This window comes from Centropristis striata, chromosome 5 (genome assembly GCF_030273125.1).
Source record: "Centropristis striata isolate RG_2023a ecotype Rhode Island chromosome 5, C.striata_1.0, whole genome shotgun sequence".
Taxonomy (NCBI): Eukaryota; Metazoa; Chordata; class Actinopteri; order Perciformes; family Serranidae; genus Centropristis; species Centropristis striata.
In genome coordinates this window covers 6,696,110-6,706,502 of record NC_081521.1, presented here as the reverse complement: position 1 = coordinate 6,706,502, position 10,393 = coordinate 6,696,110, and the positions used below count along the sequence as shown (strand labels likewise).

The window sequence follows — 10,393 nt, the reverse complement described above, 5'->3', positions numbered from 1 at the left end:
GTGTTCCAAACCATTTTCTCCATCTAATTGCATACAAAAGGAAAATAACAACCAGCACCGGGCCCCAGTGGTCTCACAGTGGACCACAAACACAGGACTGATCTTCTTTTAAGATGCACGTAAATTTTCAAAAGAGGGAAATTTTCATCATAATGGCTAACATTACCACCCATTTCACAATACCATCTGTATTCTGGGAAGAGAATGGATTTTTTGTATTGGCATTTGGATCTCCATCAACAGGCCCAGACTCCATTGATTCGCATAATTACATTAGACGGCTTTAGTCCTTTTCACAGCAGCTTTATGGTTATGGATGGGTTCATGGAGCTGAGGCATGTCAAAGCAGAGTCCAGCTGGAGAGAAAAAAGCTTCAGGAGGGTAAGTGGAGAAATTAACAAGTGAATGGATTGATGGACCAACAGGCTAACACAAGGCCTGTGCCATCAATCACTGCCAAAGACGGGAAACACACACATTCACACAGCTAATAAATTACATGTAATTATATCATGCAGTTGATCCAGTTGTCGTCTGTGCTCTCGTCACTTATTCCTCCACCTGGTATTCTTCACAAATCTTCTTTGATGAGATTAGAGGAAGCTTAAAGTCATTCTGTGCTCAGAACCCAATGCCAGTTTCAAACAGAACCACGTTCTCACCAGCACTGAAAACAATAGCTTTTTATTCTGTGTGAATAAATGTTGGTACATTTAAAGTTAAGATCCTTAGGGAGGATACTAGTTGAAAATGTTCAAAAGAAAGCTCATGGATGCCATCTAGTGGAGGAGAAGGAGATGACTCCCTTCAGCTATTGAAACACGCTTTAACCCTCTGGAGTCTCCAAAAGTGCCAAATCCAGACTTCTTCCCCACATCCAGACTAGAAAACAAAGCAGCGTGGAGCCCTACTGTAAATGTACCTCTAAAGTTCTGGCTGTAAACTCCATGAGGCCAGTTTCAGTTTGATGATGATATACCAAGTAAAACTGGAGACAAGCTCAAATATATTTAGTATAAAATGATAGAACTGGATCTCACCCTAAATGACAAATAAGACACAAAATGATAAAAAAAAGACACAAAATGACCAAAAAGACACAAAATAACCAAAAAAGACACAACAAAAGGCACAAAATGACCTAAAAAAAGACATAAAGATACAAAATTACTAAAATATACACAAAATGACCAAAATTGTTACGCTTAACACACAAGACAAATAAAATAGAGTCACACGACAAGAAAAAACAGTTGGAGTCGGATGACAGGATCACACACAATCACAAGATCACATTTATGTTGGTTTTTCTTTGTTTCTTTTTGGTTCAAAATGTTGATATAGGTGAGGTTGTGCTGAAAAAGAATATACCAACATGGCATTTAAACATATTTTATGTGGTGTATACAGACAGGATGATCTTTAAAAAATGGACAAAATAGCCCCAGACTACATAGAGTTAATGTTCAATAGCTGGCAGTGACAGCAAGCAGTACACAGATATTTGTATCAAAAGTGTTATTTTTATTCAATGGATTTTGATTCAGTAAATCACAGAAAACTTAAGAAACAAAGCAAGAGGTACAACAAAAACTTTTTATCAACGTAAAGCATTTTTATCCATTACCTCTTATAATAAATTGCAGGAACCACAGCAGTTACACAATACAATACTTGTGTTGTCATACGGTTTGTTGATGTAAAAGTTAAACTAACAGGTGAAGTTAGCGATTCTAGTACAGTAGACTTTGTATCAGCTCTGTAAATGGGAAGCAAACAAGTGGCACAATGCTATTCTGTTCATGCGTGTGCACAGGACAGAGGTAATGCAGGTATAAACAGGAAGGCGGTGAAAGGAAAGAAACATCTGGTACGTGCCAATGTTCCAAAGAAGCACTGACGGAAGGGGCATATTTGTTTGGGTTCAAATATGAACAATCTTTCTCCAGATTCCACCTTTAATAGTGTCTTCATCATTGGAGTTTGGCAAGAGTCACGTCAAAAATTTACCAAGTAGTCTTTTGGTGCAGAGAAACGAAAAAGTCAGAATGATCCAAACTCCCTTCAGAAAACAAGCATTTTGAACGTTGTTTGTTTTTCTGTCTGTCTTGTTGACATACTTGACAACGCATGAATTAAGACTTTTTACACATCTGCATCAGGATGGAGCTATTTTGGCCTACTTTTGATCCATTAATTGCAATTAAATCACAGTAAAATCTGTTTATTTGGGGTTCATACCACTGTAGTAGCAAGAGTTCCTGGAGAAGGTGGTGAAAGTCACCAAGCTGTCTGCACCTCTGGATGATGTAATGAACACAGAAAAGACAGCATTTGGTTTTACAACATATCTAGCAAAGCGGCAATAGTGGTTTGGTCAAAAATTTACCAAGAAGCCTTTTGGTGCAGAGAAACAAAAAAGTAAGTTTCACAAATTGTACGGTTATTCTGGAGGCGTGTCAGGTTTACGATGGTCACAGTTTTTATGAACAATTACTGGTGAAGACAACAAATCTGTCTGTGAAACTATTAATAACTCTTTAACCCTCTGGGGTCTATGATCACGTTGGCGTGATCAGATAACGTGTCTTTTTTTAAAGCGCCGTAGTAAAAAAACGAGGTCACATGGAGCGCTGCTGACGACTTCACTCCAAATTACAGACTTGAAACTTTCTCCAGTTTTTGTTTGACGTTCCGAGGTCATGTCAAACCAAAGATATGATCATTGTAATTTGATAGTACAGAAATATTTATTTAAGTGTAAAAGTAGGATGGGACGAGGCAGGTGTGGCATTTTGTAAAAATGGAAAAGGGCTCTAATTGTCGAACACTGTTCCTGTGAATAAACATGTTTTTAATGGTAATTTTTATGTATAGTTTTATTATATTTTATTATTTATTATTTTTATTTTACCTTTACATGTTCATATTTGTAACCTATGTCTACATTGTTCAGGTCTTAAACAGTTCATTGAGCATATGTGTGGTTTTTATTGCCATAAATAGTCAAATTTTATTTCAGATTTCATGATTTTTGTGTATTTTTGGGCTCAATATGTTAATAAAGGGTTCAAGTGAAAAAATAAATTGTCGGATTGTGTTAAAGTTGTGCTGAGAAAGTACCAAATACCAAACATGAGTATAGTAAATATTATGTGGTATATAAAGGGCAAATAGGCTCAGACCCCAGAGGGTTAACTAAAATGAGGTTAAAAATACTTGGGGGTTGATTGGCAATCAATGATTTGCAATTTGGTTTAAAAACTGTAATGTAATGCATGGTAACAACCAGCAGGGGGCACCATTGACATTCAGTATACTGCAGCTCTGCCATGACTCACTTGAGATGACTTTATGTTTGTTTTGTTCAAAACAGAGTTTACATACTGTAAATAAGAAGGTGTTTTATAGCACACACTGTTAGAGAACTACTGCTGATACTAAAACTAATACTGGTTGTTAAGGTGTTTTCCTCAAGCCGTCTAAGAACCTTTGAATCTGGAGTTAAATACCAAACTTCACTGCAGTCCTTCCACATCATTTCAGTCCAGTTATGTGCTTTTGGCTCCAGTATGTCACTGAATCCCTCCTTCATCTCAGTCCACTGTAACACCTTCAGGCAGCTCCACTACCACGGGGGCACAGTCGTCAATGTCTGCCTCAAAGTCCCAGCGAAACTTCTTGGTCAGGTGAGCTTTGAACTTCTCCGCTCTCTTACGCAGCGTGCCGTCCATACCAGGTCCACTGGCAAACTGGAAAAAGTCCTGTAAGAAAAATTGTAAAAATAAACATCCTTAATAATAACAAAAATTACCACCAACAGATTCATTTAAATTTCATTCACAGAACATACATGACTCCTTGTAAACTTTACAGGATGAAAATAAAAGATAATCCGGACTGTACACTATGTACTACTAGCCTGGGTATACCCATACTGCCTTGCGCGCTCAAATTTAATTTCGAACCTCCAGGCGGTCTGGAAACCAGAGAGCTTTCATAGCCCTGTTTTAGGGATCCAATCACAGAGCGGGGAGGGACGGCAAGACGATGACGCGTACTACTCGGCACTTGGAAGCTTGTAGTTTTCTTACGGATCCAACATGGCTGCTGCAGACACGAAACTCTCTTTAGCTGTAGATGGTGTTTTAAATAGTTTAGAGCGAAAGTTGAAAGGCGAAAAATCTCTCGGCGGCTCTGCTGTCCCCCGCCAGCTCGTAGCGCCGCAGGGGACAGCGGAGCCCCCAGAGACCCGCAGCAGCTTGTTTGTTGCCCATAAAATCAGTGGATGTGTGTGGCTGAATGACATGAGGGGGAATAAAGCGTGAAAATAAATCTTGCAGAAAGCGAGAACTGGAGAAGCAAAGCAGCAAGCAACACTCTCTCACAGACACACACACACACAACAAACATCCATTTCTGTTACTCTACTACGTCATCTGGTATAACTGATCTGATTGGCTAAGAGCTACCTACAGACGCTATTGATAGACATTCTAAGCGCCCAATAAACGGCTCTGGAGGATCGTAAACCACACCTCCTCTACGGAGAAATGAATGGTTGGTTGCCAGACCAAATCTCATTTGAGATTTGTCTGGTGTTAGCCAGGCTAATGTACTACAGGAACAATGGGCACCTTTTTCCACATGATTTGGGAATGCCCAGGAGTTGCACATTTTTGGAAAATGGTGCAGAGTGAACTGTCATAGCTAATGTCCATTCCTACCCCCCTGTCCCCATCCGTTTTTATTTTAAATTTTATCATGTAAATGGAGGGAGAAAAGGCAATATTGGCTTCAAGAATCGGCCCAAAAAAATCGGCAGCACATATCGGGGATCGGTTAAGATTGATGTCAAAATAATCGGCATCGGCCTTAAAAAAACGTATCGGTCGACCACTAGTTGAGATTATGTGCATCCTAACATTGATGTGATGGCGGTGCATGTATCTACCTGTAGTGTGGAAGTGAGGAAGTTGCTCTGAGACACGATGTCAACAAAGAAGTCGGGTGGGATTTCTCCAAGCTGGTGGTAAAGCACAGCAATGAGCCCCAGATAGAGCTCTTTACGCTTCTGCATGGACTCCTCTGATCGGCACAGCAGAGCCAGGAGACTCTTCCAGTGCTCGAAGCCCTCGTATACATTCCCAAGCAGGAAACACACAAAGGCAAACTGCAGCTCACCTGAGAGGAGAGACAAAATGTGATTAGCTTCCAATAAATAAAATGTGTTATTTTGGTAATATACAAGTGTTGTGTTATATATATACAAATGTGCATAACAAATACCTAGCAGGTTGAGAGGATGAACGCCGTAGTTCTTCTGCAGCAGAGTCTCCAGGGCGTAGCTCTGGTCCAGGCTGCACTGGGTGATCTCAGCGGGTGTAGCCCCACTCGGGTATTTCTTTTTGGGGATAACAGAGAAGCGTAACTCCGTCCCCTCCCTGTGCTTCATTTTGGGGAGCCTGTCGAGTCCCTCCTTCATGCTCTGGCAGGCTGTGTCATTCCTCGGCTGCTCTGCCCGATCTTTGGTGTGTGTGAGCTGAACCTCGGGGATGACGTCACTGAAGGCACATATCCGACCTGAAAGAGGCTGCAAGTTGTTGGCCAGCTCCTCACTCACACGGTCAGTCAGAGACACCCACTTCCTCATCACCTCGTACGGATAAGGCCCCAGGAAAGGATCCAGCTCTTTCAGGTTTGCTCTGACCCGGCTCACCTCCTCTTCGTTCTGGGAGGCTGAGAAGTCCAAATCTTCTTCTTTGGGATCCCAGTTGGCCAACAGGATGTCTCTGGGTTTGAGATTGAGGAAGAGTCCTGTCTTGGGGCCAATTTCTCCTCCACAGCTTGGCGAGTTAACAGAGGAGTAGAAGAGGAAGTGCAGGCCAGGGGGGATCATCTTCACGCCCTTGAAGCGGGGACCGACCTGCCAGCTCTTGCAATCAATCCCCAGCTCTGTGCCCTGAGGAACACCCAGCAGCACCAGCGTGGCTCCCTCCTCAAACAGCCTCCGAGCAACGTCCGGATCCATGTCTACACTGTTGCTGTTGGCCATGTCTGCTGCCAACAGCTACTTCACTTTAAATTACTGAATAAAACAAACCGGGCAACACAATAGCTTAACTACACTTTCAGCTGGTAAGTGACAGTTTTACATGTTCACTAAACTCAGCAGTATTTCCTTAAATGTTTAGGCCGACGTCCCAATGTTAACACAGTGATGCTGCTTTTGTGTGTTTTGAATGTCTATAGCTTATTAAAGTAACCGTTAATAGCGGAATTCAAATATTTAAATTAAAATGTATGTCCCGTAATGATACCTCGTTTAGCTGGTTGTTGATGTTTCGTTGGAGAATCGTTTGGTCCACGCTGTGCAACACGCCACTTGCTCCGGGCGGAAACGGGAACAAGAACAAGAATCGTTCCGCCTGCCTTAACCAAGGAGTTCTGCCGCATTCAAGTCTTATCAGAAAGGTAGGACAATTACTTCCTATCGTGTTGTTAAAACACTCTGTAGTAAAATACAACACAATACTTTGAATTGTCTATGTTTTTAAGAGCAAACTTAAGAACCATTTTTAGAGATTTTTCTGCTCATGCATCTTAGTGTTAGAACATCTTCTTTTTTATTTGTTTATTTGCTACGATCTATCTATCTATCTATCTATCTATCTATCTATCTATATATATATATATATATATATATATATATATATATATATATAATTGTTTTATCTTTTATCTAGGTTTTTTTTTTTTTACTTTTTATTGTTATTATTTACTTTATTATACTTTTACTTTATTTATTTTATCATACCTTACTTTTTTATTATTTATTTTATCTAATTAATTTCTAACCTGCCTCCAGTGCTTCCAAAAGATATGATAAAGATATTAAGTGTCTTGTTTTATTTATTTTTAATAAATTAATTATTATTTATAACGTATTTATTATTTTTTTATATATTGTAAGCTCTGTTGTGAATTGTTGTAAACTGGTTGTGTTAATAAATATGTTTCATGTAACACCTATACCACAACTGCAATAATAATAATAATAATAATAATAATAAAGATCACAATAAAAAGCCTTACTATGAGTAGAAATCAGACATTTAAAAAATGTGTTTATTATATTGCATATACTCAAAAACATAAATGACAGAAGAACTTTTCAGGGTTATGATGGCAAATGGCTTACAAAGTCAAAAACTGTTGTTACAACAAGAGAGTGCACATTCTGAAAGTATTTATATGCATTGTGGATATTTTTAGCTTATCTGTGGTTACTATAAAACTATTCATGAAACATGCTGACATGCAAAGTCTGGTATACTTTTAACACACAAAACACTGAGAACTTGACAACAGTAAACATTCATAACATTGCATTGGAAGAACTGCTGTTCATTGACCATGTACTGTAATATCCTTTGTTTGATGTGGTGAACCTAATGGAAATTCACCGGAAAGTAGCACAGAATTACATAAAGACACTTTGAAGTTTCTGCCAACAAGTAATCAGTGATTTGATAACTTTCACTGACCAGATCCTCTTTCTCTTCTTTCCTCGTATTTTCTGAACAGCTGAACAGGAGCCTGTCTTCCCCTGAATGCATACGACCAGAAAAATAATTGTTATGCTGTAAAATATTGGCTTTTTTACTGCATTTTTCATAGTCACATAATTAGGGATGTGTATGCATCCTTGCATAGATTAGACCATGTGCAAACTATAGATGTTCCGATACCGATTCCGATACTTGTGCTGTGGGTATCGGCCGATACAGAGTACCAATCCGATACCAGTATGTTATAAAAAAAATATCATACTTCACCTGCATGACTGTGATATGATTATCATTGTTGTAAGGCCTGGCTCAGGTTAAACCCTTTGTCAAACATGAATAAATACAGCAAATTCAAGCCATTTATTTTTACATTTATTTTTAAATAAAACAGTATACAAAACTACGGAAGAGGATTAGGGCCACACAAGAAAAAAATATTTGAGTTTTGATTTTATTCTCAGAATTCTGACTTTAAACTCAGAATTCTGATAATAAAGTCAGAATTCTGACTTTAAAGTCAGAACTCAAATATTTTTTTTCTTGTGTGGCCCTAATCCGAAGTACAAAACAGTAGTGCAATTTAAATAAATAAATCTAGGAATATTTAAATTAAAGTGCAGCCACTGTAGTAGTTTAACGTAGCGAACCAGTAAATAGATTACTAATTTAATAAATTGTGGTATCAGATCAGTGCCTGGACTCCAGTACCTGATACCGATGCATTTTCGGCAGTATTGGAGCAATTTTCGATACTGGTTTCGGAATCGGAACAACTCTAGTGCAAACCATTTTCCTAGCCCAACAATTAAGACTTATTTTATGTATTAGAGAAGTGGTGAGGAGCAGAATATCCATATACGTGCTTTGTAGTTTTGTTTTGCTCTTTCATGTGTTCTTATTTGTTGTGGGAAATGGAAAATCAATATGCATTTATTCAATTACAATAGAAGAATATGGCTCCCTGGAGTCTTTCTCCTTACCAGATAATCAGGGCTGCAGTTCTGAATGATGGCTTGCTCCATGCTGACCACTGGCTTTTCCAGGTCAGACGTCTGCTTGCTGCTCCTCTGACACCTCAACTTCTGTGTCATACCATAGATGGAAACCAGGATGCGACGACGCTGCCATGGGACAGAAGCCCGGAGAGAGAATATAATGAGACAGCATTTAAAATAGCCCATCTAACTTATCTGTTGATGGCATAACAAATATGTTACACTTAATTCTTCTTTTGCATTTGCTAAATCTTTAATGTGAGGGTCGCCATTCAGGCTGATTGTGTGACAGGATCCCGGGAAACCTACACTGAAAAAAAGAGATTTTTTTGGGCCCTGTAATTCTTATTTCAATCATCTATATACATTCTACAAAGAAATATGAATTCAGCTTTTACTTTAAAATAACATTTTTCATATAGTGCATTACTTAGTGATTGTTTGTTATATTCACTAAACCAGTTCATTGGCTTAATTAGTTGGTATTTCCAACTTTCCATCAGTGAATCTGCAATTTACTTGTGTATTTTCATTTAAAAAGTGGTTCTATTAAATAAATATGACTTAGAAACAGCCTGGGTAAATATTACAAACACTTTCTGTGTGGAAAAACTTGCCTAGCTTTTCTTTTTTTAAAGTAAATTTTTAAAGTAAATGTCACTCCAGTTTTTTTCAGTGTACAGTTTAACACTATCAGGACAGCCAGTTATGAGTCATTATTACCCTGTCCATGGTGCTGAAAGTGCACATATAGTAGTGCGACTTACCTTTCCTGAGGGACAGGGGTCTCTCACTTTGGAGGTATTATACGAGTCGGTCAAATTCTGCAAAACAACAAACTATGAGCTTTACTAATGCAGTGAAGGCAGCTGCAAACACTGCAGCCAATCACAGGATATGCATTGCTCTGCGTGTTTAATTACAGCTGCAGTTGACATTTAATGCATGCATATGTCACACATGAAGCTCACTTAATAGCTACGACACATGTGCAACAATGTAATCATACCAGATTCTGCAGCTCAACGAAGACGACCTCTCTGTAGGAGCCCAGGATTTCTCTATAGTTACATCTGCGTTTACCACAAGCGTCAACCAACAAGAGAACCACGAGGACACTACGGAGTAGAGTTCCGGTCAGACACTATAAAAGAAAGACGTGTTATAACACTTAGTCTATTATGTAAAGAAAACACCACTCTAGATTAACAATGTGGGAGAAAGATCAATGTCCAGGACGCAAGGTGCGCCAAAGCTTTACTTGTATTAAACCTCTGAAGTCCAGGAGATTTAGGTTCAAATTTGTCAACTTCCTATGCATTCATTTCTGTCTGTGTTTACCATCTTTCAGTCTGTCCTTACATCACACGCATGGCTCCTTTCTCTCCACAAACACTTGGCTATCAGTCTGATCTTTTTCATTTTTTCAAATTATTGTACAATATAAAGCTGCCAGGAACCAGAAATACAAACACAAGACAGGGGTTTCTATGGAAATGTATCTTTAAAAAAATATATATTTATACACACAAAAACAGCAGAAAAATAAAAGATAAATAAAACAGTATGTAAATTGAAAATAGTAATAGTTTTCATTGTAGAAAGAAAATTCACATTTTATAAATGGTCTCGAAACATAAATGGCACTTTCAACTGGCTTTCTCATCTTATCTGTTAAATAAATAAAGTTATTACTGTAAATAAAACATGCTCTGTATATTTTCAATGAATCGATGGACCCCAGAGGGTTAAGGTCTCTCGCTTAATGTTTAACGCTTTATTTTTGGATAGGGACAGTGCACATTAATGAACATCGAAAACATCTCT

The 10,393-nt window shown here is 38.5% G+C and overlaps 1 protein-coding gene across 1 annotated transcript; it reads right to left on the bottom strand.

Annotated features, from left to right (window-relative positions):
- Positions 1 to 2,259: 2,259 nt before the first annotated feature.
- Positions 2,260 to 6,388, bottom strand: aar2 (AAR2 splicing factor). The gene is made up of 3 exons (XM_059332884.1): positions 5,290 to 6,388; positions 4,955 to 5,184; positions 2,260 to 3,764 (listed from the first exon to the last, which is right to left on the bottom strand). Exons 1-3 carry the CDS (start codon positions 6,053 to 6,055, stop codon positions 3,597 to 3,599), a joined length of 1,164 nt encoding a protein of 387 aa, XP_059188867.1. The 5' UTR covers positions 6,056 to 6,388; the 3' UTR covers positions 2,260 to 3,596.
- Positions 6,389 to 10,393: the final 4,005 nt, after the last annotated feature.